A 27,345-nucleotide genomic window follows, 5' to 3' on the forward strand; every position below is an offset into this window, starting at 1 on the left:
AATAATAAACCTTATGTACAATGTAGACTTATTTTTTTAAAAAATTTTATTTATTTATTCATGAGAGACACAGAGAGGGAGGCAGAGGCAGGGGGAGAAGTAGGCTTCCCATGGGGAGCCCAATGCGGAACTTGATCCCAGGATTCTGGGATCGAGACCTGGGCTGAAGGCAGACGCTCAACCACTGAGCCACCCAGGCGTCCCCTATGTAGACTTATTTTAATCTAAATGACCACTAAAGTCAAAGATTCACTAGACTTATTCTGAATGCAAAACACAGTTCAAAAAGTCTTATTACAATATTGATTAAAATATATATTAGGAGATGGAGGCTGTTCTCTGAGCACTATATGCCTGGAACTATTATAGGTCTTCTAAATCCTAAAGAATAAGATAGATGCTCTTGACTGTGATTCTCTGGCTACTATCACCTATAAGAAGAGATTATGTCAAGGCGCCTGGGTGGCTCAGTTGTAAGCATCTGCCTTGGGTTCAGGTTGTAATCTTGGGGTCCTGGGATCTGGCTGCATGGGGCTCCCTACTCAGCCAGGATTCTGCTTCTCTGTCTCCCTCCACCCCAATTCCCTGCTTGTGTACATCCGTGCTCTCTCTTTCTCAAATAAATAATAAAATCTTTAAAAAGAGAGAGAGAATATCTTTTCCCATATATCTTTGGCCAAATTACGGTACTATAGCATCAATTTCCTATAATACAAAATTATACTTAATATACGTATTGCCATAATGACATTTACTGCTAATAGTGAATTAGTGATAAATAAATCTAAATACTAACCAGAGCTGCAATACCAAGATATATAACCCAGATATTATTTCTCTTTTATTATTCAATGTTATCCTTATCTTTTCCTATAAAGCTTTGAAAATGAAAGCAATAGTTATGACATTTTTGAATGTCAAGAGTTCATATTTGAAACATAATGCACAGATTTTTTAAAAAAATATTTTATTTATTTATTCATGAGAGACAGAGAGAGAGAGAGGCAGAGACACAGGCAGAGAGAGAAGCAGACTCCATGCAGGGAGCCCAATGTGGGACTCGATCCCAGGACTCCAAGATCACGCCCTAGGCCGAAGGGAGGCACTCAACCGCTGAGCCACCCGGGCGTCCCTGCACAGATCTTTGTGTTCTAGGAGGCCATTAGCAATTTATGTTCTTTTATTTAGTGTCATGGCATCCTGATGCTTAGTTTTTGCAGGAAAAAAAAAAAAAAAGCACAAATTAATGATAGATTATGACACAATATAAAAAAACAAAGACCTCACTTAAAATAAAATTTGTTAATAATGGTTAGCAACCATTATGCATCATTTACCATAGAGTTTATATATGAAAGAAGGGAAAATTGAGAATATATAGAAATTAATTAGGACATGACAAAAGGAAAATTATAGTAATGTAAAATAGTAGAATTATTACGAAAATATTTTCAAGTGGCACTAAAAGGAACTTATTAGGTACAAATAAGTATACCTAATACCAAAGGTAAGAATTACTGATAATTATGTTAAGTGTTGTATTTCCTGTCTACAGTTTATTTTACCAATTCTTTCCTAGTTATTGGTAACAAAATCTATGCTTAATGACATGCGGCATCACATTTTGAACATTATTACTAAATACCATTTGAAACATATTGTCTCATTCTCTCTCCACGTGAACAGTTTATTTTGGGCCTTTCATTTTCTGTTTCGCTGATGATTAAACACGCCTGTGGTTTCTCTGCTTTCAGCATCCCTTAGCACATGTCCTACCTCATCATCACAGGTGCCCTAGTGAAGCAATACAGGCTCAACTTACCAGATTTCCTTACAACTAAGAGATGTGGGTTCACATCCCAATTCCTAATGTACCTAATCACATGATATTAGGTTGTTACATCTTCTGATTATGTATTCTCATCAGTAGGATGAAATACCTGGACCACGAATATTTTCTGATATTGTAATTATTCAGAAAGTCAAAAAAATTGTTGCAATTGTTGGATTATTCATCAGATATTCATATAACTCATATGACTGACTTATTAATGATCCTACCACTCAATAACAACCTTGACTCTGAGGAGGTAATCATACTGACCATTTTGTTAGCCACCAAGTGTTTGCAAAATGTGGCAGACGGCTAGATACTTCTAGCGTCCTTTCTCCCTACCTTCTTTAGGAAAACAAGAATGCTTTTCAGCTGTGCACGTTGCTGTGCAGCTAACACATGGCATTCACCCACCTCTCTGAAACAAGTTTTGGTTTTATTGAGATGAAAGTAGTAGGACTGTGTTTAACTCCAAAAACCATAATCGAAAGAGGAGGAGAGCACAACCTTCTTCACTCTTCCTTCCCAATGGAATGCAAGATGGAATATGAACAGCCATCCTGGGTGATTTGCAATGGGACTGGAGTAGCAGCAAGGTTAGAGACCAGAGTCTTGATAACCCGGTCATTTGAGCCCAGTGTTACCTTAATGTTTTAGGTAGTTACCTTTCCTAGTGTTACCTGCCTAGTGTTACCTTTCAAATGAAGGAGAATAAACAAGCATCTGTTACGTGAGCCTAATTAATCATAACTGATATATATGGTGATTTCTATTACTTCCCATGGCTTCTTCATATAATAATGCTATGACAGGGGTACCTGGGTGCTCAGTCAGTTAAGTGCTTGCCTTCAGCCTAGATCATGATCTGAGGGTGATGGGATCAAGCCCCGCATTGAGCTCCCTGCTTCTGGGGAGCTTGCTTCTCCCTCACCCTCTCCGCTCCCCCTCTGTGAGCTCTCTCTCTGTCAAATAAGTAAATAATAAAATCTTTAAAAAATAATCTTATGACAAATGTGCTATTACATCCATTTTCCAAAAGGAGACTATGATTTGTCCACTGTCACACAACCAATAAGGAGCAAAAAGGGACTCAAACCCAGGCCTTTTGTCCCAGTTTGAGCCATGCAATTGATTCTCTACAAAATCTTAGCTGGTTTCCCCTCTAAAATCCTAGTGTAGTTCTACAGCTACCAGGGGGCATTCATTCCTCTACCTCCCAAGCAGACAGGTATTGCAAAAAGCAATGGCATAACATCCACAGTGATCTATCCTGGAATTTAGCTGAAGAAAAGAGAGAAGCCAGGCCAAACATCAGTGTGTGGTCCTGCCCTTTAGCTGAGAAGGATGTGTATCTGTTTACCTTTGTACCCTTTTTAGGGCACCATGTGGCTAGTAGCTGGCCTGCACACAGCGTTTGGCACACTTCACAGTGTCACTGGGCTCCGGGAGGTGATAAGGTAAACTCTTAAGCCATCTTCCACAAAAATAAAGAGATTGAGGTACCTCAAAGGAACAAACTTGTTTTCTACTGCTTCGTTCATGATGTACATCTCTGGGAATAGTGATAGGTATTAGCTTTCCCCTACGGTGTGCTGAATCCCACTCATACTAGCCCATGAGAACTGATTGTTCAACAGAGCCATTGTTTAAAATTAAATCATATAGTTTTAAATTACATTAAATAATAGGTACTAAGAACTCATCTCTATATTTTTATTATTATGTATGTTCCTGAGATTACTTATATTCATTGTGTCTATATAAGCTGGGAATACTCTATCATGGTGTGATGTAATAAATATATTGGGTCTTTGTTCCCGGTTCCTGGCACAGGGCCTAAAACCCTTGGAATTTTCTGAGTGATAGAAATGTCTTCAGTTATTCATAACACCCCTCTTTTGGGGTTTGAGTCTAGTTACTATATGGATGAGTCAGAGGTATGTGTGAAAACTCAACTGACTCAGGATTCTTTATCAATAAATTTAAATTTCTTCCCAGTGTGTCTAATGATGCTTCAGGGCATTGTCATCTACAGCTGAGGTTCTCAAACATGGTATGTATGTTGATGGGCTTCAAAGTGTCCATGAAACTGCTGACTCTGTGTGTGTGCATGAATATTCATGGATTCCACACAAACTCAATAGAGTCTATGACCTCAAATTTTTAATTCTGTTTTTTTGAAAATTGGAATTGTGTTTGCCCATTGCTAATGTTCCAAGATCTCTCATCTCTTCTCCGGTACTTCAAAGTTTATTAATGGAGGATGAATAATTCATCTTTAAGTTCTCTCATACAGTGGCAGATAAACCACCTAAGCCAAGAAATGTACTAATTTAGAAAAAAAAAAAAAAAAAAAACTTCTGACATTTTCATGTTCTTTCTATTGCACCAATCATTTTGTTTTAAGGAGACTTTTTTGGGGGATGCAGTTATTTTCTGGTAACCTTAAATTTAATGTTAATAAAGTCTCAATATCAGACTTTATATAGCATAATCTATTTTAAACTCCTATTTAGGAATATATGTAATATATTCATCTCACAGAAAATTTAGAAACAATTTAAATATATAAGGAAAATAAAAAGCATAGTTGCAAATCCTACCTTTTTCAATTATTTTATAGTGAGCATATTTCACATTTTAAAAAAATTTATATACAGATATTGATTAACACATACATGTGTGTGTATATGTATATCAACAATTTCAAAACTGCGGACAAGGCACGATGAGTTGGCACAGAAAACTCACAGGGTCACAGCCACCATACACTTCTTACATTTTTTTTCTTTTCTTTTTCACTTCTTAGTTTTAAAGGATACACAGCAATATTGGACATGTTCTAGGCATTATGTGAAACGCTAGCTTGACCTACTTCACCATTCCAACATCCTACCACATTGCTTTTGAAGATCTCCAGTCCTAGTGAAGGTGAGCTTTTTATCACTTCTCTCATAAAAAGAGCGTCACATGAAAGTAAAAGTGGAACAGAAGATGAAGATGGCAGTCAAATCTGATCCCAAAATCAAAGGAGTTGTACCACACAGGGACACTCATCCCATTAGCAAATGATCATTGCTGTTTTAAGAATTAAATAACATTTTTTTTCATTTATCTTTTTTTTTTTTTTTGAATGGCTACTGAGTTGTTAGGACATCAACATTTATTAAGTAGTCTGGCTCTGTTACAGAATGGTCTAGGACATCTGTGGAAAAATTAATAACATACTGGGGTTTTCATGAAGAAAGAAAGCTTAGAAACCCCTTGCTAAATAATATCTCATCCTATTTATTTTGATGATACACTCTTTTTGTTCATTTAGTGTTACTCCTTTTCTCTTGGAATATGTAACACTGTGATGGACATCTTACAGAACTCTTATCTCTATATATGATTAATATTTTTGGTGGATATTTTGAGGTTGAACTGCTCTCCAAACAATTTATTTTAAAAACCTGAAATGCCTACCTGTATAAAATGGGAATTTATAGTTTTTATGAGACCAATATGATTGATTACTTTTTTTACTTTTGATCATTCATAAGATAAACTATATGTCCTTTTATTTATGGAGAGCCTCTTAAAACATTCTATATTTTACCTTATTATTTCTTCTATGATAATTATATCTGAGCAAACATAACCTGACAAAAAAAAACTATAGTAATGAAGTCATAAATGACTTAATATAAATCAGAACTCAGGATTTCTTAGTATTTTGTAGTAAATATTAATCAATCATGTGTTTATAATATATTGTCTATCCTCAAGAATCATAGGTGGTTTATATCATAATTAACTACCAATGGAAAGATTACAACATATATTTGTTCTGGACTTACTAAACTGCCCTGATGACATGATATATGGTCTGTTCTCATTAAATTATTACTTTGGTACTAAGATTTTTAAACTATTTCCAATATTCTTTGAAATTACAGATTTAGAAATGAATAAATGACACATTAGACCCTAAAGGTGAAAGATAATTTTTCTTTGGAAAATAAAACAAATGGAGTGGGCAGGTATGACAATAACACAATGACGCAGTCAGAGACTCAAGATCTAGTACAATGGATGGGTCCTCAGCTCACCTCGTAGTCCAGGTCCAGGTAGTCGAATTCTCCATTGGTGCGGAAGTGCTGCACACCTCTGTCCAGGGTGAGGTTAATGCTCCGGCCCTGGCGCTCAATGACCACAGAGTGCCAGTGGTGATCATCTAGCAGACTTCCAGTCATCACGGACGTGTGGCCATAGATGGGGCCCAGCTGGTTGCTTCCTGAGTCATGGAATGGACAGAAATGAGGCAACAACACCACAGCCACGTTGTGTAGCAGCACACCTTCCCCTACAGCCACAGGCTGGTGCCCCACTCAAGTCCTGTCTACTGACTATAGTATGGGGGAACCAGCATGTAAATATACTTCAAGACAGTTTCATATTCAAAATTCATAAAAGCTAATAAAGATGGAAAACACCACCTTTGAAAAGAAAAGAAAAATGAGCATTTTATTTTTTACTGTGCCATGAATTCTGCTAAATGTTCCAGGTTCCTTACAAAGTCAGTGCCCCGTGGCTCGGGAGCCAAGTGCCTGGGTTCTCCTGCTGGCTCCCGGCTCCACCACTGGCTCGCTCTGTGATCCTGGGCAAGCTGGCAGCTTCTCTGCACCTATGTTGCCTCATATATAAAATGTAGAAAATTAGGCTACCAGCTTTTCAAGGTTGCTATGATAATTAACTTAATTAATAGATGCAAAGGACTTAACAAACTTCTTGGCATATAGCGAACATTAGCTAAATGTTTACCTGTTAACAGTCTTCTATTATTGCCGTTATTTTTGTTATTGGTCAAGAAAACACAGCATGATACTTCCCACTTTCCACTGACTCCAAAAGCATAATTTTAAAGACAATGTAATATTTAATGGCATGGAAAATTAACTTGAATTACATTTTAAAATAAAAACTTGCAAAAATATGTATGTACCATTAATCTAGCTTTGAAAGCAGATTTCCATGGCAACAAGACTGTAAATGAGAGTGAAAGGTTGTGAGAATCTAAAATGTTTACTAGGGTCATCTCTGGATACTGTTTACATGTTTTATGCTATCTTCTATTTTGTCTAATCAAGCACTGCTTTTCATGGTCAGGCAAAACTAAATGCTCTAAAAATATAACATGATTCCAAAACAAACAGTATAATATAAATAGGAGAAATATAAATTGATTAGAGCACTGAGTGATTTCCTTTTTTTTTTCCCTTTTCACATTTAGAATGCTAATGATGCCTAAACCTGGCATTTTCTATGGTTTTACTGGATCAGATCTTCTTTCCTTCCAGTGATGAAACCAAATGTGCTGTGACTGTGATTGTGATTCAACTGTCTGTGCACATGTGGCAGTGGGACAGAGAGGGAGAAAGAAAAGTAGGAGTACGTCTAAGAAAAGGATATACTCTATTTTATTACTTTAAATTACTGTAAATGACTAGAAGACTGAGTAGTAGCAGCTAGATATGCCTGATATTTAGGTAATGGCATTAAAAAGGCACAGTGGACATAGGAGTGAGTGCATTTCCACGACTCTCATAAATTCCAGTCAGTCAATAAAACTCTAAGTAAACTGCTTTCCAGTGAAATGGCAATGATCCTTCTGTGAGGTCAGAGGATCAGCTACGAGTTTCAGAACAGTAATGTCACACATATATAAGGCACAGTGGCTTTTAAAAGGCTTCTCTGTGTGTTTCACTTAAAAAAAAAAAAAAAAACAAGAAAGGTTTGAAAAAGCAAACATCCTTAGATATAACTCAATTGCTCCGAGTGTGTGTGTGCATATTTTAAAAAGTACTTACATTTGGTTTTCTGATATCTATCCCCCTCTGCGCCCCCTATTTCTCCTTATCTTCTACTGAAACTTGTTTCAAAAATGATTTAGAGATATTTTTCCCAGATAATACATGAATACATGTACATAATTATAAGTGGAGAGTATTGTGAAGAATTAATATGTGTTACATTAATAAATCATTTCCAGCACTAAACCTAGTTCAGTCTAATTCCTTCCAGATTTTATTCCTATACATATATTTAACTATATACATATATACTTATGTGTGCATATATAATAAAAAATATTGAGATATTACTTATAATATTTTATACTGCAGTTTAATTTAATGTTTTATTTTTTATTTTTTTTATTTTTTTAATAATACATTTATTTTTTATTGGTGTTCAATTTGCCAACATACAGAATAAAACCCAGTGCTCATCCCGGGTAGGAAATATCAGAAAGGGAGACAGAACATAAAGACTCCTAACTCTGGGAATGGGTGACAATTTAATGTTTTATAGTAATTTTTTAGAATTAAAATTATTCACAGATATTTTAAATTCATATCGACATATTTCTTCTATATGCTTAGCTTTTTTTTCCCAATTTTTGACAGTGTAATCAATATTACCAAGTACGTCCTTAGACTTATATCCTATAACCATCTCCCATTATTTCCTTACATTATTAGATTAACATATACAGGCAATTTTTAGATATCTGAAGACACTGTCAACTGTTCTATTGAAAATATTTTCTGATACAAAGAACAGTACAAAGAATTATGTCACATATTCATCAATACTGATATTTTTAAATTGATTTACTTAACAAAAATTAGTCATTATTTTATCATGCATTTATTTTATAGACAGTACCATAGAACATCTGATGTTCATAGAATACTTCTACATTTTCTTCTATGCATTACCTTTTATGTCCTATGTCTACATTTTCTCGTAAAGCCTTGTTGGCATTCTTAAGGAGTGGTATAAATTCTTACTCATAAATGCACTAAACGTCCATATTTGACATTTGCATTTTTCTAGTTTCACATGCATTGTGATTTTACGTAATGTAAAATAATTCAATATTTTTTGTGTAATTAACCGATCCAGCTTTTTGTGCGTTTTTCTTCTTCATTTTTTCTTATAGAAGCTATTATTTCTATCAGATCAGATTTGAAGTGAGGAAAGTTTCATAATAAAGGGTAAATCTTTATAGACATTGTATCAAGTATTACCAACAAAAAAAAAACTAACTGAAACTGCATATTTTAGTATAGTACGAACTTTCAAAGTAATAAAATTTAAATTGTAGAACACAAGCCATATTTGGAAATGTCTAGACCACTCAGACTGATAAGCAGGTCAAAAAAGACAGGATCTGGTTTTGGGTTCTTATCTTTAGTTTTGTAGTTTTCGACTGGGACACATATGAACTTTAACTATTAATATATTTTAGTTATAATATTTTTGTAGAATTCTCTTATTATTTACAACAGAAGAAAATTTATGGAATACGTGATGCCTTCCAAAAAATTCTTGCATAAATCCCAAAACTTTTAGCCAACCAAGAGATTTAAAAATGCTTTGAAAACAACAAAAACCCAAGACAAAATAAGAACTCTTTCAAGTTTAACTCATTCTTCAGCCAATATTTTATTTCTCAATTTCTGATTCTCTGATTTCTAGTTAGATTATGTTTGAAAAATTCAGTTCCACATTTCTCATCTTTTCTTAACCTATGTCAATAAAACTACCATCCTTTCTATTCCAAGGAGAGAAAATCAACAGTAACTTCTATGTAGTCTAAGCCAATCAATATTCACCTGCCTATCGTCATCTTAGGTGAATTCAACAAAATAGCTGCCTCTTTTCTTTCCCTGGTCTCTGATACCACACATTCCTATTTCCTCCTGCTTACTGCCTATTCCCCTCAGTCTTCATGTAAACTTCCTCTCCCTCCCATTAATACATGCAACTCCCTAATTGAAATCTCAACTCTGATGTCTAATAAATCAAAATGCATCACGTTCACTTTAGACCTCCTGTATTAGAGGAAACTAATAATCCTTTACCAGAACTCTAGAGAAAATATAGACTTGTCTCTACTTCTGAAAATGGCACTTAAGTTCCTTTGATGTGTAGGAACTTCGCTTCTTCTCTTTCTTCCTCGTTACATATCATTGTTAAACTTACCACTGAAGTCATCTCCCACCTAGACCTACTTCCCTGAATCTCCACTGAGCCACCTCTGCAAGCCCAGGCTACATCTCACTTGCATTATGAGGGAGTCTAGCTTTGAAGTTCATGCAAATGCAAGCATTTTCTTTTACAGAAGTCTCAGTAAACTTTTAAAAATAAGATCATGATGCCATGTAGTTTAAGGCCTACCAACAGCTTCTTTTTCTTGACTAACACCGCCTAAAACCTTTCCCATGCTGTATAGGATCTTACAGGATTTGAACAATCCCCAACTTTCAGTTTCCGTCTTCTCCACTGACTCACTTCATTTCATCTACCCATACCAGCCTCCCTCCTGTTCCTTGAACATGTTGGATCTTCATCAGTAGTGACTGGTAGCTGGAATGCTCTTCTCTCGGATATTCTCACGGCAGTTATAGCCATAACTGAGATCTCAGCTAGTGTATCTTCTCCAGGAGGATGTTCCTTCATACATATGCATACATATCTCTGCAGTATCTCTTATCATTTTAGCTTATTTGATTGATTTTACACCACTTATCATTATTTGAAGACAATGCTTTTGATTTAGTTGTTTTAAAATAATAGATAATATATTTTCTAGCTCCTCCACTAGGTCATAAACTTCATGAACTTAAGGACCTTCTCTATTGGTTCACCACTGTTTCTCAGATGCTAGTATATAGTACCTTGCTAAGGACAAGGACATAAGAATTATTTTTTTAATGAATAAGTACATATGGATTAAACCACTATGGGTTAAAGATGAATTGATAATGGGAACTGCTTTTTTATAATTTCCATTTTAAGAATTAAGGAACATTCACATTTTACTAATGGGAAGATTAATAAATGAATAAAATGGTGCCAAAAGTCAGAACATACCTAGGTTTAAGCTGAAGACCAGCTTGGCTTTTTTCAGTTCCAGGGTGATGTAATCCCCTTGCTGTCCTTCCCCATGCAAGATCACCCCTTCACTTTCAGAGGTTTTAAATTTCAAGGCAATGACGTCTTTCAGTGTTTTCATCTTCTTGTTTCTGAATCTATATGGTAACACGACGTGGCCATCAAAGTTGATAACATCAGCCCCTAAGAGAAGAAACAAATAACATTTTATTTCAGTTCTTGGATGTCACTACCCAGTGTGAAATACACCCACTTCCAATGCGTGTTTGCACAGATGAAATGAGAAAGAAGTGTTTTTTCCTGAAAAAATCTGGAGTCCTGGGTTTTTGTTCTATTTCTTCTTTTGGTTCGTCTGTTCTGAAATAAATTTTATGGAAAATATTCATAAAAATTGATCAAAGAAATTTTTATCAGTATCAAATCATCCTTTAATTGTAATACTAACAACATAAATACTGTTAATGATTTATAAGCCTCAAATTTTAACTTGTGAGTCTGGAGTTTACTTGAAAAAAAATAAAATTTTTAATTCTTGACATATTATGAGGTTTTAATGTTTTCCTTCTTAAATGGGACTAATTATTCATGATTTTTAAGTACACATTTTGCTCACAAATTTATTTTTTTGACATAGAACAAAGGATCCTGAAATGTGGAATTTAATGATATACTCATTCCTCTAATGGTTTTTAATGTTCTACTGCATTTTCAACAAATGTTATGGTAGTACCCAGAGTTTATAGCTAACTGAACTTCAAGAAGCTTTGTGCTATTTGCTCTTGGACCTCAAGAAGAACAAATACACTATGACTAGAGTAGCTCTAATTTGGTTTTAGAAAATTTTACTGAAGACGTGAAATGATATAGGCTTTTTAAAAATATAAACAATTTTGTCACCACCCTCGGAAACAAGTGATGGTGGGAAGGGGGGTGGTGGAATAGTTTCATAACTGCCACTTACATCAGAAATGGAAAATGACATGAATCTCATTATGCACTACTGGTCAGTAGGTTTCAAATCCATGGAATGGCTCAAAGATGAACTGTAATTATTCAGAGTAGATTTTGAGTACAAATAGAAACCTACTTATGATAATTAGACCTTTGTAATTAAAAATATTTTTTAAAATCCATTTCTTTAAGCTTTTGATTTTGAATAATAGAAAATGCAGTCAAACTGGATAGCTCTAATTACTTTAGAATTACAAGCCTGAATGAAGCCTGCCTCTCAATTTGGAGCAAGGTCTTGCTAAGGATTTTCACAGTGACAGTGGAGAAAAATAATAGCAAGTTTAAAGCCTGTTGGAGAAATATTTTTTTCATCTCATGTCCTAAGTCCCTGGCACCTGTATACTTCAACTGCCACAGGAAATACCTTGGCCCCCAACTCTCAAGTATAAGAGCATGTCCCCTCACCGTAGCCTCAGTGGATATGCAGAGCTACCATAGCTAGTCACTCTTTTTGTGCACTACTTGCAATTATAAGTTTTGCTCTTATTTCTTATTTGAGATTTGTCGTATTCAAAAAAGTTCAGAAAGAAAAATGGAACTTTGCACTTTAAGTTTTCATTCTTATAGTCGATTCTTTACCATCCATAAAAAAGACCTTCTTAATCAACAAAATTCTGTTCTCTAAGACTAAATCACAGAGGTTTATTTTACTATGGGGGGAAAATCAACCATTAAATTTAGGCTTCTGCTAACACTGCAAAGCCAATTAGACTTTAGCTTAATCATCTATACTGTCACAGCTGAATTCCAATTGCAGTATCTTTATCATCTGTGATGAGAGGTAAGAGAGAAAAAAGTGGAATCTGATTATAAGATCTCAGGTTGAATTTATAAATGCAGCAGTTGGAAGAAATTACTTTTTGTCTGAAAAGTGCATAAATGAAAAGTCAGGAGGAGGGAGTAAATCCGGAACCCCAGAAAGTAATTTTGCAGTCAATTTCATGTCAGTGACAGTTGACTAATAGACACATCATTTTTAAATATCTTCAATATATATTAATTGACATAAAATATTCCCCATTCATCTTTCAGGAAGTAAATGTTCTCTAAGCTTAGATAGAGGAAAGAATCCACCCCTACCATATCTTCTCCTAAATCAAAATTTACAATCAGTTCTAGGTATGGAGTAGTACAAATGCTGGTGCCTCTCTTCCCCAGTTTTAGAGCAATGGAAAGAGTGAGAGAAAGGATGGGCATGGTTTATTTCTTCAGAGAGTCGTAGAATATCAGCAAAAACATAAAGGAACACTATTTATGCGGACTAAGCCTTATCTTGCAAATGGTAAGTGGTCATTTGAGAAATTGATAAAATGCTCTGCAAACCAGGCCTTTTACATTATGAAATCAAAGTTGTTCTTCTATAACTGGTTTAAAGCTTGCATAATATCAGCATAAAGATGTGAGCTCAGAGTTGTCTTTGAAAACGCAAAATTCCTAGAAATAACCTGTGATATAATATTCATACAGAAATATATACATACACTTTTAACAGAGTCCGGGATATGGTAAAATCTATTAGAATTTAATTCTATTTCCTACAAAAATATATTTAAATTTCATTTGACATCTAATAATATGTTGTGCTTATTTTGGGACAAGCCACCTTTTTTCCCCCTATTACCCTGATTGCTTATCACTCCCTAGAATTAAGTTTTCTATGCAGTGATTAAATATGTATGGTTGAACTGTTTAAGCAATCTGAGCAACAACAATGGCTAGTCAAAGAGTGAATGCAAAATCACAGCGCTTCCACAATTTTGTTTCTAACAATAACTCAGAGAGCTGGTAACGTGCCCAGTTCATCAAAACATCATGGGAGAGAAGGCTTTTTTCTTTTCTTTTTAATTTCATTGTTAGTCTTTACTTTGATTTTGGAGAAGACATTTTGGAGAAGAGGGTTTAACATCTAAAGCTTTTAATAGTTAAAAAAATCCTTTGCTATATTTTTTACTACAAGTTTAATATATATTTACTGTTAAAAGGAAATCAAATAATACAGAAACAGAGAACGTATAATGTGACTCCCAAAACAGGGGATCACCAATATGATCGATATGGGCAAAAGGTCAGTGCACAGCCTTCCCGATGTTATTCATTTACTTATATATCCACCTACCTCCTCATGTAATGTATGGAATTATTCATATACTATTATATATACATACATGCATAGATGTGTGTGTAAATGTGGGAGGTGTGGGTGCATGTGTGGGGGCAGTAGAGACAGAGATGAGAATGTCATTTCCTTTGGATATAGTTCAAAATGTTGACTGGTAAGCAGCTTGAATGTTGGGTAATATAATATTTATAAATATTAGTTGGGAAATTGTATGTTTTAGCTAATTAGTATATTTTGTTGGTCTTCATGCACCAAGGCACTTATATAAAGTAAGAATATATCTAATTTGAAAGGTAATTTATCCTGTTTATTTGAAAAAGTTAAAAATGTAGGGATGCCTGGGTGGTTCAGTCAGTTAAGCATCTGACTCTTGGATCTGGCTAGGATCATGATCTGGTCATGAGACTGAGCCCCACATGGGGATCCATGCTCGGCCTGAGTTGGCCTGAGATTGTCTCCCTCCCCCTGAACTCTGGAAGTAAAGTTTAAAAACACTATAAAAGATAGAATTTGCTTAGTTTTGCAAATGTTCTTCTTCTAAGTCAGAGGTCAATATTTTGGATATGACCAGACAGCATTCCTGCCATCTTTACTCTTTATCCATCCAATGATTTCTATTCTTGATAGTATTTATCCCTATCATATATATTTTTAAGATTTTATTTATTTATTCATGAGAGACAGATTGAGAGAGAGAGAGAGAGAGAGGCAGAGACACAGGCAGAGGGAGAAGCAGGCTCCATGTAGGGAGGTGGATGCGGGACGCGGTCCCGGGACCTCAGGATCACATTGGCCCCGGGCCAAAAAGCAGGCACCGAACCACTGAGCCATCCAGGGATCCCCTGTACCTGACATATTTATGTGCTTCTACATTTATAGCATTATACACACTCTCTTCTGCTGAAAACATATGCATCAGAGACTTTGTGTCCCCCCCCTCCACCCTGATGCCCAGTACTTAGTGCCTCAGAAACAGCCCATACTCATTCAGTATTTGTTAAATGGCTGTATGTTGTCATTGCTATTTCAATAAATTGGATTAAAGTATTATAGACATCATTGTTTTATACTTTTTCATTAGAGATGAGAATCACTAGTTGCAAGAGACATCAAGAATCATTCTGATCCCTTTTGGTGCTGTAATTATTCAAATATACAAGGTTTCAACTGTTGGAGAAAAAAATGATAATATTAGGCTACATGCTGTGGTGGAGGGTGGAATTCACTCCATTTTTATTAATTGAATCGGTATTATTCAACCAACAGACATTAACTCTGGAGGTACGTGATCTATTTCATCTCATCTGCACACTGCTTTGATCTGATTAATTTCTTCCTTCTAATCCACTGCCTTTTCTTTCAATATATCTGTGGTTTAAACCTAAATAGTTAAAATAGACCCCAAAATGTCAATAACAGCTAATTTAGAGTAATAGCAAATGAGCCTTCTCCAAATCCTACAAAAAATATCTAATATAGACTCTGAAAAGTCACTTCTCTTTCGGGAAAAGAATAAAACAAAAACAAAAACCTTCAAGGCTCTTTCATGAAGGTCAGCATCTCACATTTTGTGCAATATTTCTCCTTAAAATGTGCTGCTTTGCTGCTGGGGATTTACCCCAAAGATGCAGATGCAATGAAATGCCGGGACACCTGCACCCCAATGTTTCTAGCAGCAATGTCCACAATAGCCACACTGTGGAAGGGGCCTCGGTGTCCATCGAAAGATGAATGGATAAAGAAGATGTGGTCTATGTATACAATGGAATATTCCTCAGCCATTAGAAACAACAAATACCCACCATTTGCTTCAACGAGGATGGAACTGGAGGGTATGATGCTGAGTGAAGTAAGTCAATCGGAGAAGGACAGACATTATATGGTCTCATTCATTTGGGGAATATAAATAATAGTGAAAGGGAATAGAGGGGAAGGGAGAAGAAATGGGTAGGAAATATCAGAAAGGGAGACAGAACATGGAAGACTCCTAACTCTGAGAAACGAACTAGGGGTGGTGGAAGGGGAGGAGGGCAGGGGGTGGGGGTGAATGGGTGATGGGCACTGAGGGGAGCACTTGATGGGATGAGCACTGGGTGTTATTCTGTATGTTGGCAAATTGAACACCAATAAAAAATAAATTTATTATTAAAAAAATGTGCTGCTTTGCCCTTAGGTACTTGAAAACTCATAGTAGAACAACAACAACAACAACAACAACATCAGAGGGATCCGATTTTATTTTTCCATAAAACTGGACTCGAGTATTTAATGGCCTAGAAGATCCATATGGACCTTCCACAGGCAAATCTAACTCTATGAGTCCAACCTGTAATTCCTTCTCTGGGGGCCCAAACACTTGCTCTTGTACCCATTATCTAGTCAAGACAGAGATCTGAGGCTTTCTTCAGCTTCTTCCTATCTTAGTTGCCCACATTCACTCAGTTTTAAGCTCTATAAATAAAGCCCATCTTTGGTTTTAAAACAAAGAGTTTATTTTTTATGCATGCCTACCAAACTACCATCACCTCACACAGTGTCTATGACATTAACATTGCTGGAAGATGATTCCCACGCTCTAGTCTAACTTCCCTTAAATCTATCCTCCACACAGAAGCTAAAAAGATCTTTCTAAAATAAACTTTGTTGTCGAAAAACTCTTCAGCATGGCCTACAAGACCCTCCATGATAGAAACCCTGCCTTTTTTCCATGGCTTATGTTTTCACATAGGTTTAGGCATCCTCCGAGCTTCAGATAATTCTCACCTACTAGAAAAGCTTTTCTTGTATGAAAGAGCCCATGGCACCCTTACAGACTTTTATCGTATCACTTCTCATCTTACGTTGAAATGATCTCTTGATGGGTCTGATTTCCTCTGTTGATTTTAAGCTTTCCTAAGGTACAGATTCTGGATTGTTCCACTTTGTACTTCTGGCACAATAAATACTTCTTAGACTGATCTAAATGTAAGTGGTGTTTGAGACAAGACAAAAGGAAAACTCACTGTTTTTATTTTCCTTCAAAACCATACCTGGCACAATACAGTTTACAGACTTATGCATGATTTAGTGGCATGTATTTATATAAATACTACAACTCTGGGCTTCTGATGTGAATAAATAGTTTAAAACATGAAATGCTTTTATTATACTCACACTGGAGTTCTTTCTGTATAAGTCAAAGGCTAAAATATTTAACTCTAGTATGAATTTAAATACAAAATGTATATATGTTTTTCTTTTAACTAAGTTTAAAAGACATTTTACTGAATTTATTTATTTTTATTCTTAAAAAATATTTTATTTACTTATTCATGAGAGACACACACATAGAGAGAGAGAGGCAGAGACACAGGCAGAGGGAGAAGCAGGCTCCGTGCAGGGAGCCCGATGTGGGACTTGATCCCAGGACTCCAGGATCATGCCCTGGGCTGAAGGCAAGCACTAAACCACTGAGCCACCCAAGAATCCCAATTTAATACTAACTTGAGATGCAGATATATGTGTATATATATATATATATATATATATATATATATATACACATACTCTATAAAGAAGCAAGATGGACTTGCTCTCTGTGTTTCCTATTATTGGATTACTTCATAAAAAAACTATAATGTGTGATGAATCATGATTCATTAATCACAGGGTTGGCCCACGTGAATAAGTCCCAGAGAAATATTAGTAATTTTCTGAAATTATATTATTCAACATCAAAGGACCAAAAGAAAACAACAACAACAACAAAAAAAAAAAACGAAGTTCTTCCTGCTTCACCCAAAGCGGTCATTTTCACACTCACACCACACAAGACATCAGAAAACCAGACTGATACACTTCTGAGCAGGGTTACAGCTTTAATATATCTGATAATACAGAGATAATAAGAAATTTCTGAAAATTAGCATAAAATCTATTTGTAGGAAATCCATGTGGAAGCTATTTTTATTTATTTTTGTAAATCAAAAAGTCAAACAAATTAGACTTGCCTTCTCTGTGATAATATTGCTGTTTACTGTAAATAGCTCTACAGGTTCTGACCATATACAATCTATTTTTCTGCTTAGGAGAAGACTACCTAGAATAATAAACCCTAAGTAAATATTCCACGGATGAAGAAAGGAACCAGACATCAATAAACCCCCAAAATGTATTTTATTATTCCTAACATTTTTCCCAGTTATTATTTTTTTTAATCACTATTCATTTAAACTCACTTCTGTTTCTAGTTCCATTTAAAACATGGTTGTCAGCATTGGGGCCAAATATCAATGCTACATAGGCTAATGGATAGCAGTTGGATTTAGGGACTTGCTCTGGGGCACTGATTTCATGGATAATTTATATATACTGAGGAAGAGATAAATTATTCGTATTAGTAAAGGTGCTGAGGGGTTTCAACAACCCTGGCCATTTCCTGAAGCTCCCACAGGCTTCCCCTTTCCCCTCGGTATTCACGGGGTCTTCCATTGTCTGCATCCTGGCCTTCACATCTGAGGCTTTGCCCCTCCCAGAGTCAGCCAATTCCTACAAACGCATCCTCCAAATACAAACCCACCAATCCAGAGCCCCCAGCCCAGCCCAGCCCAGCCCAGCTGTCTTCATCAGGCTCTCAGACTCAAGGCCATGATCCCTCTGTCCTAGTCACCTCAGGGTTAAGTAACAGACAACCTGGGACAGTCCCTGTGCCCAAGAGCTGGCTGCCCTGCCTCACCTATTACTTACCTGCAGAAACCACAATGAAGGCTCTTGCCTCCTGACTGACCCAGTTCTTCCCCTTATGCTTCCCCCCTACGGCACTCCTCTTGGGAGCTGTAATAAACTCTCTTTTTAATGACAGTTGTTTCCTGATATATCAGCTTTGTAATATCTTAAATTTTAGATCAATGCCTTGTATTTTAAAACACACCTGTTGGCTTTACCATACTTCAGATACACTATATTCTAATAGACTTTCTGCAGAGAATTCCTTTACTATATCTTAGAAAAGAGAAGAAGGGAAAAATCAAAGTTTTGGCCAAGCAAGAAAAAAAATCTTAGAAATGTTGGCTAGATATGCAAACAGCTCCTTTATGGTACATTGTAGAAACCATTATCAAAGGTCTGATATCAGCTGGAATCCTCTGAAATGATTTCTACACCCATAGCATTGTGCCAAGAATGTGGGGCCACTGAAGTAAAGGGGTGAAGTTTTATGAAAGCACTAATATAGGTAAAGTCTCTTGGTAAAAGACAGAATAAGGAATCAAAACAGATGGGGAAACAGCATATTCACTGTTTTATAGAGCTCAGTAGTTCTGTGCAATTTTATTTATTTTTATTTATTTTATTTTTTATTTTTTTGTGCAATTTTAATATTTAAGGGTCATATATCATGGGGCAGGTTTAGAATTGGTACATGAAGGACCTAATGCTCCACACAGAAGTCAGGAGTCTATGTGAGTAATGATGGCATCCTTGGGGGAAGGTGCTTGCTCAGACTTGTATCTGTGTTGATTATCAAGAGAGTGGGAAGAATGGAAGACAGTGCAGAGGAAGATAGCAAAGACCTTTCCCCCAAAAAAGCTTATAGTCTAATAGTCTCAACAAAGATTATACTGAGCCAGAATTCAGAAAGCAACTGTCACTAAAGAATGCAAACCTTTTTGATCATGCATTGCTGCTACCCAGAATTTTGAAACGGTTAAGGCTTCTAAAATGATTGAAGACTTTCAGATAAATATTTACAGGCAGAATTTTCTCTAATGGCATGGCAAATCCAACACCACAAAAGCAACAAGATTTTTAATGTGATTGAAACTACCTTAAAAACAAAAATGAAATTGCAAAGAATTCTTCTTTGAAATATGATTAAATTCAATTATTTGCGCAACCCTAATTTTTAGAAAGAACCTCAGAGGTGTATCAATTCCTTAGCTATCTCACATTTAATGCTCTATCTCATTCAAGTCCATATGTTAGAAAACTAACATTATTCTCAAAATGTCAAATCAGTATTTTTTCCAAAGAGTATATGCTTCCTCAACAGCCACTACAAAGGTTCCTGGACAACTGGCAAGATGGAGTAAGTGACTAATGAAATGGTCATTTTTATTTATTTACTTTCTACACTTCTCTGACAGGCAAATGAGTTGTTATAAATGTTGTGCATTCACTTGTAAGAGACAGGATATATGCTTAGTATGTTTTGTGTTTATGCATAGGATGTAGCACATTACAGCTCTGCTTTATTTTTGGTTTGATTTCTCATACCTTTGGGCGAATCTTTTACATCAACCATAAAATACGATTAATAAGGCCCAAAATGTACACATGTTGTGACATACTGTGCTCTCTCCTCTCCATCAGAGCAGTGGGGTCCTGTCTGGTAAAACATTAAATAGTACTCTGTGGCCCACTCGTCAGCGACTGGGGCACTGGAGGAAATCTGATTCACTGTGAATTTGGGTGCCATCCATTACTTCATGACACCTGCATGCCTACTGAGTCCCTGGTGAACAGGCTGAATTAACTCACTTCTACAAGTGAGCAATGCTCCTACCACTTGTGCAGAAAGCCAGCCTTGACAGTGCTAAAATAATTGGAAGCACCTGAAACTAGAAGTCGTAACTTCAACGCTCAGAGGGACAAGCGGTCCATGCACATTGGTGATGTCTGGCTTGTTGTAAAATCAATTGATCTTTCACTTTTTCACTTATGATAGAGATACTTGCATAACAGAGACGGTATCTCCCGGATTTAAAGACAACAAGGAAAAGATGCTAAATTAATGGCTTTAAAATTTGGTCTTGATAGTTGAAAAACAATGAGGAGGTTTTGGGGATATAATATGTGAGAGGTGGTCCCTATCCATTGTAGCAAACTGAAGTTATGCAGCGACGCTGCTGGTATTCAAATGTTCAGCTTTCAAGAAATGTTAGAAATCTAACATTTTAATGAAATCTCCCTATTTTTAAATGTTGAACAGCTGATTTGGAGCCTATTAAGCAGAAGCTGCTAGCTAGTGCCTCACAGATATTTTCTTATTTGGCCACAAATCTCTTTGAACTTGCATACTATCAAAATATAAGATTCACTGGATCATAATAACTCTGAATGTTTCATTTTAGAAGATATAATTTATCTGTGAATTATCGCAGTATGTATCAACAAGGAATTTTATTTTTTAAAAGGCAAATTCTTTAGAAAACCACTAGGCTAGTTCTAAACAGAGAAAGAGTGGATGGCTAAAACGGCAAACTTTAATGGTTATCATGTGATACAGAGATAAATTGCTTTATGCTACTTCAATAACACTAAATGCAAAAAAGAAAGAAGGGAGAAAGGGAGGGAAGGAGAATAAGGGCAGGGGGAGGATGGAAGAAAAAAAATCACCATTTATCTGAGCTTCATTCATTGAGATTTTGGATAGAAAACTTTACATTTTTTCAAGTATTACCAATTAATAGGTAGAGCTGACCCTTCATTACTGGCAGATGCTATATGTGAAAAATTGCCTACTCATTAAAATTTAGGTGCGTCCCCACTCATGGACATGTGAAGTGGGGCCCAATATCTGAGTCACCTGATGTCCACATTACCAGCTAAGGTCACATACGACAATGCTCTAGATTCTTTCTTTCTTTTTTTTTTTTTTTATGATAGTCACACAGAAAGAGAGAGAGGGGCAGAGACATAGGCAGAGGGAGAAGCAGGCTCCATGCACCAGGAGCCCGACGTGGGATTCGATCCCGGGTCTCCAGGATCACGCCCTGGGCCAAAGGCAGGCGCCAAACCGCTGCACCACCCAGGGATCCCTCTAGGTTCTTATTTCAGCTTTCATACTATTAAAAATGGGTCCCTTTCACAATTTAGTGCCATATTTCTTTGCACTTTGTTGTTTTGGGAATGATTCCGCTTTTTTAAATTGTCTCTCTCCCAAGAGTAGAGCTGAAGTGCTGTGTAGTGCTGTGTAGTGCTCTTGCAAAATGTAAGAAAGTGCCTGTGAGATGTGCCTGATGGAGAAAATGCATGTGTTAGATAAACTTTGTTCAGGCTTGAATTATGGTGCTGTTGACTGTGAGTTCAATGTTCATGAATCCACGAGATACACTGGATGAGATGCCTTTAAATCCAAACACAAACCAGGTAATGTGGTTATGTACTGATTGGTTGACAGAAATGTAGTGACCAGGGGCTCATAGGAACCCAACCTGCATTTCTCCTGGAACCAATGGTTCAGTTTTGAGAATTTAGTCTTCATGGCAATTATATGTATAGGACACAACTACTGTGAATAATGAGAACTGACTGTATTTGCATCGCCATTATTCCTTTAAAGAAAAACAAAGCACACTTTTGAAATACCACACGTAGGAGAGTGAAAATATAATAAAGAAATATTTAAATTATCCTTGAAGAACATGATCAGCAAACTAAATCTCTTCACAGGTGAGTGCAACGCTGAACGTTATGATCTGACAAATGTACTCCTCCTTTCCTTCTCACTGTGTAAACATGCATTTAGTACATGTGACTTATAGACAGAACATAGAAAGGAAAATATTTCATTTTTCACATGCTTACTACACCTAAACTCTGTGGTTTACATATCTAATTATTACAATTCACTGGGTACTTTATAAAATAATAAGTCCTGTGTTAGTAGCACACTGATGGTGAAGGGGTTTAGGACATGCCACCCCGAAATATGCCACTTTGGCATATTAATTACTCCAAGCTGAAGGCAGTTGAGATAAAGACAGACACAGAAAGGGTTCTCTGCTCCTCTTTCTTTCATCCTAAACACGGGTCATATAATTTCCCCCTAAAAAAAAAAAAAAAAAAAAAAAAGATGCCTTCTCTGTACTGGGAAGAGAACAGAAACATTCTTACTACCAGAGATGAGCAGCTGACACCAAACTGGGAATGAGGTCTTACACAAACAAATCTACTAAATAACCCTTATTTTCCATTAGTTCCCCCTCAATACTTCCTTGTTTTTAAATTTTATTTAAATTCAATTAGTTGACATATAACCCATTATTGGATTTAGAGGTAAAGATCAGTGGTTCAGCAGTCTTATAAACACCCAGTGATCATTACCTCACATGCCCTCCTTAGTGTCCATCACCCAGTTACCCTGTCACCTCTCCCCTCTCCCCTCCAGTGATCCTCAGTTTGTTTCCTATGATTAAGAGCTTCTTGTGGTTTGTCTCCCTCTGTGACCTTATCTTCTTTTATTTTTCACTCTCTTCCCCTCTGATCATGTTTTTCTTTTTAAATTCCACATATGATTGAGATCATATAATAACTGTCTTTCTTTGATTGACTTATTTCACTAAACATAATATCTTCTAGTTCCATCCACGTTGTTGCAAATGGCCAAAATTCTTTTTTTTTTTTTTTTGATGGCTAAGTAGTGCTCCATTGTATATATATTCCACATCTTCTTTATCCATTCATCTGTTGATGGACATTTGGGTTCTTTTCATAGTTTAGCTATTTTGGATATTGCTGCTCTAAACATTGGGGTGCAGGTGCCTCTTTGGATCACTACATTTGTATCTTTGGAGTAAATACCAAGTAGTGCAATTGCTAGGTTATAGGGTAGCTCTATTTTCAACTTTTTGAGGAACCTCAAATCACAGTTTTCCAGAGTGGCTGCACCAGCTTGCATTCCCAACAGTGTACGAGGGTTCCCCCATTCTCTGCATCTTCGCCAATATCTGTCATTTCCTGACTTGTTAATTTTAGCCATTCTGACTGGTATATGGTGGTATCTCATTGTGGTTTTGATTTGTATTTCCCTAGTGCCGAGTGATGTGGAGTATTTTTTCATGTGTCTGTTGGCCATCTGTATGTCTTCTTTGAAGAATGTCTATTCATGTCTTTTGCCCATTTCTTGATTGGATTATTTATTCCTTAGGTGTTGAGTTTGATATATTCTTTATAGATTTTGGATACTGGCCCTTTATATGATATATCATTTGCAAATATCTCTTCCCATTCTGTAGGTTGCCCTTTGGTTTTGTTGACTATTTCCTTTGCTTTGCAAAAGCTTTTTTCTTGATGAAGTCCCAATAGTTCATTTTTGTCTCTGTTTCCTTTGCCTTTGGAGACGTGTCTAGTAAGTTGTGGCCAAGGTCAAAGAGGTGGCTACCTGTGTTCTCTAGGATTATAATGGATTCCTGTCTCACATTTAAGTGTTTCATCCATGTTGAGTCTACTTTTGTGTATGGTGTGAGGAAATGGTCTAGTTTCATTCTTCTACGTGTGACTGTCCAGTTTTCCCAACACCATTTGTCGAAGAGACTGTCTTCTTTCCATTGGATATTCTTTCCTACTTTGTCAAAGATTAGTTCACCATAGACTTGAGAGGGTCCATTTCTGCATTCTCTATTCTGTTCCATTGGTCTATGTGTCTGTTTTTTGTGCCACTACCATACTGTCTTGATCACAGCTTCATAATAAAGTTTGAAGTCCGGACTTGTGACTAGTTTTGGTTTTCTTTTTCAATATGCCTTTGGTTATTCAGGGTCTTTTCTGGTTCCATACAAAATTTAGGATTATTTGTTCCAATGCTGTGAAATAAGGTGATGGTATTTTGATAGGGATTACACTGAAGGTATAGATTGCTCTAGGAAAGCCATATATATGAAAAGCCCACAGCAAATATCATTCTCAATGGGGAAAAACTGAGAGCTTTTCCCCTGATATCAGAAACACAGCACCACTGTGTTAGCCTCAGTAATTAGACAACAAAAGAAAATTAAAGGCATCTGAATTGGCAAAGAAGTCAAACTCTCATTCATTGCACATGACATGATGCTCTACATGGAACACACAAAAGACTCAACCCCAAATTTCTAGAACTCATACAGGAATTCAGCAATGTGGCAGGATATAGAGTCAATGCACAAAAATCAGTTGCATTTTTTTGCACTAACATTGAGACAGAAGAAAGAGAAATAAAAGAGTCAATCCCATTTACCATTGTACTCAAAACCATAAGATACCTAGGAATAAACCTAACCAAAGAGGCAAAGGATCTGTACTCCAAAAACTACAAAACACTCATGAAGGAAATTAAGGAAGACACAAGGAAATGGAAAAGTGTTCCAAGATCATGGAATAGAAGAACAAAGATTGATAAAAGGGCTACACCACCTAGAGCAACCTCCCTCCAATACTTCCTGATCACTGCCCCTCAATTTTCTGCCCTTAGCCCAAGCCCCTTTGTCTTGTCACATCCCTACAATTTATTATTATTATTTTTTGTTTAAAATACTTTTGGGGGGATGCCTGGGTGGCTCAGCAGTTCAGTGTCTGGTCTTCGGCTCAGGGTGTGATCCTGGGGTCCAGGATTGAGTCTCACATTGGGCTTCTGCGGACAGCCTGCTTTTCTCTTTGCCTGTGTCTCTGCCCCTCTCTCTGTGTGTCTCTCATGAATGAATGAATGAATAAATGAATCAATCAATCAATCAATATTTTGGGGGCCTAAAGCTTCTCTGGATCTTTGTTTTTCTTCTGAAGACTTCCATGTAAACATAAAAAATATTAAATAAAATTTGTATGTTTTTCCCGTTAATTTGTCTTATGTCAGTTTAACTCTTAGGCCAGCCACAGGCCTCCCCTACACTGGGTAGAATCTTAGATTCCTGGAGAGTCACAGAATCCAAACCACAGTCTCATTCACATTTCCTATGAAATAAGGCTCAGAATTTTCTTTCTTATTTAGCCATCTGAATACTGCCTGTTTTTTCTGACCTTATAGGAAGTAATCTTCTTGATATTTACAGCCTAAAAATACAAATTTTATTGAGTCTATCATAATGGGAATATTAGTCTGTCTACCCTCTAAACCCTAAAATTACTTCAAGGCTATAAATAAACTTGGAGTTGACTTCTTATATTTTAAGAATTTTAGATATACTTTTGTATAATTTATACTTTGAATTTTTCTTCCTAACATAAATCAAGGATTTCTCTTCAAGAGATCTGGCATTTTCTTTTGAATAACAGCTTATGCTACTGAAAATGTTAGAAACCTATTGATGAAATTGCGGAATTTTGTAACTGTGAGAAGGGAATCATTCTGAATTCAGAAAATATAAGAGCAGACAAATAACACCAATTCATATTAATTTCAGAAAAGTTTTTCTTCAGGGGAGGTGTGCTATTAAGAAAATAACTGAAAAAAAAAAAGAAAGAGAAGAACTGAATTTGGAAATATAATACATTTTGAACCAGTGCCTATACATCCTATTTTCAACATTCTGCATTTGATATTTTTTTATGGTTTAGGTCAATCCTAACAATTTATGCACTTCCCAAAGCATGACAGACATATCACTGTTATAAGTACTATTTATAGTATAGTAGGGTGGTTAAGTCCTTAAACGTCAATGGTTGAGTTTCTTTTAACGTAGACCTAAGAGCAAAGCACATATCTTCATTCGGGGGGGGGGGGGGAATAAATGACATGCTGAGGCAGGAAATTTATTAGAAAATTCAAGTGATACAAATTTTCTCATGACCTAAGATGTAGTTGAAGCAACAATATTGTGACCATCCCATCAGGTTTCAGGAAAGCACTGGACTTGAACCCAGAGATCTCAGACCTAACACTTGGGAAAATTGATTCACTCGCAGGGCCTATTCAGTGAAAAGGAGGAACAGATAATTTGTCAGATTCCCTTCAACTCCAAAATTAAGCATCCTTTATTCTGGGCAACAAGTTTACAAAGGTTTATTCACGTATTTTTAATTTGGGCTTTATTTTATTTTATTCTATCATTATTTTTTAAATATATATTTAAAGATTTTATTTATTTATTCATGAGAGAGAGAGAGAGGCAGAGACACAGGCAGAGGGAGAAGCAGGCTCCATGCAGGGAGCCCAAGGTGGGACTCGATCCCAGGATGCTGGGATCACGACCTGAGCCAAAGGCAGACACCCAACTGCTGAGCCACCCAGGGATCCTTTTAATTTGGATTTTATTTTATTTTTATTATTATTTTTTTTAAATCAGATTCTAGAATGGCAGAGTTCCGAATTTTAGAGGATATTCACATTTCCTAATGACTTCAGTTACTTTAACAATTAGACATTCCCAAAGACAATTTTAAAACATAAAATACCCCCTAAAAATCAAAAATAAATAAAAATGAATAAAACATAAATTCCAGAGACACTGAAACTTTTTCCTGAGTGACTACTTTGAACAACCAGTTAAAATTTATTTACATAGTGTCAAAATATACAGATTGGAGTAAAACTGCTACTTTTTATAATACTAATAAATTATAATATAATATAATATAATATAATATAATATAATATAATATATATTAGTAATATAATAAATACTATCTATAATTGTCCATATTGTCAATTTTACAAAGAAAACAATGTTGTTTATTATATAGAATCTTCCAGAATTGTAATCTAACA

General features: G+C 36.0%; 1 protein-coding gene across 1 annotated transcript in view; it reads right to left on the reverse strand.

Annotated features, from left to right (window-relative positions):
* CNTNAP2 (contactin associated protein 2) overlaps positions 1-27,345 on the reverse strand; it is a 2,034,882-nt gene that overhangs the window by 1,148,861 nt on the left and 858,676 nt on the right. Inside the window, exons 5-6 of the mRNA XM_038559273.1 lie at positions 10,760-10,963; positions 5,929-6,113 (exon numbers count right to left, since the gene is read on the reverse strand). Of these exons, the coding sequence (XP_038415201.1) occupies positions 5,929-6,113; positions 10,760-10,963 (389 nt within the window). The remainder of the gene's footprint in view (positions 1-5,928; positions 6,114-10,759; positions 10,964-27,345) is intronic.

Source organism: Canis lupus, chromosome 16, assembly GCF_011100685.1.
Source record: "Canis lupus familiaris isolate Mischka breed German Shepherd chromosome 16, alternate assembly UU_Cfam_GSD_1.0, whole genome shotgun sequence".
Taxonomy (NCBI): Eukaryota; Metazoa; Chordata; class Mammalia; order Carnivora; family Canidae; genus Canis; species Canis lupus.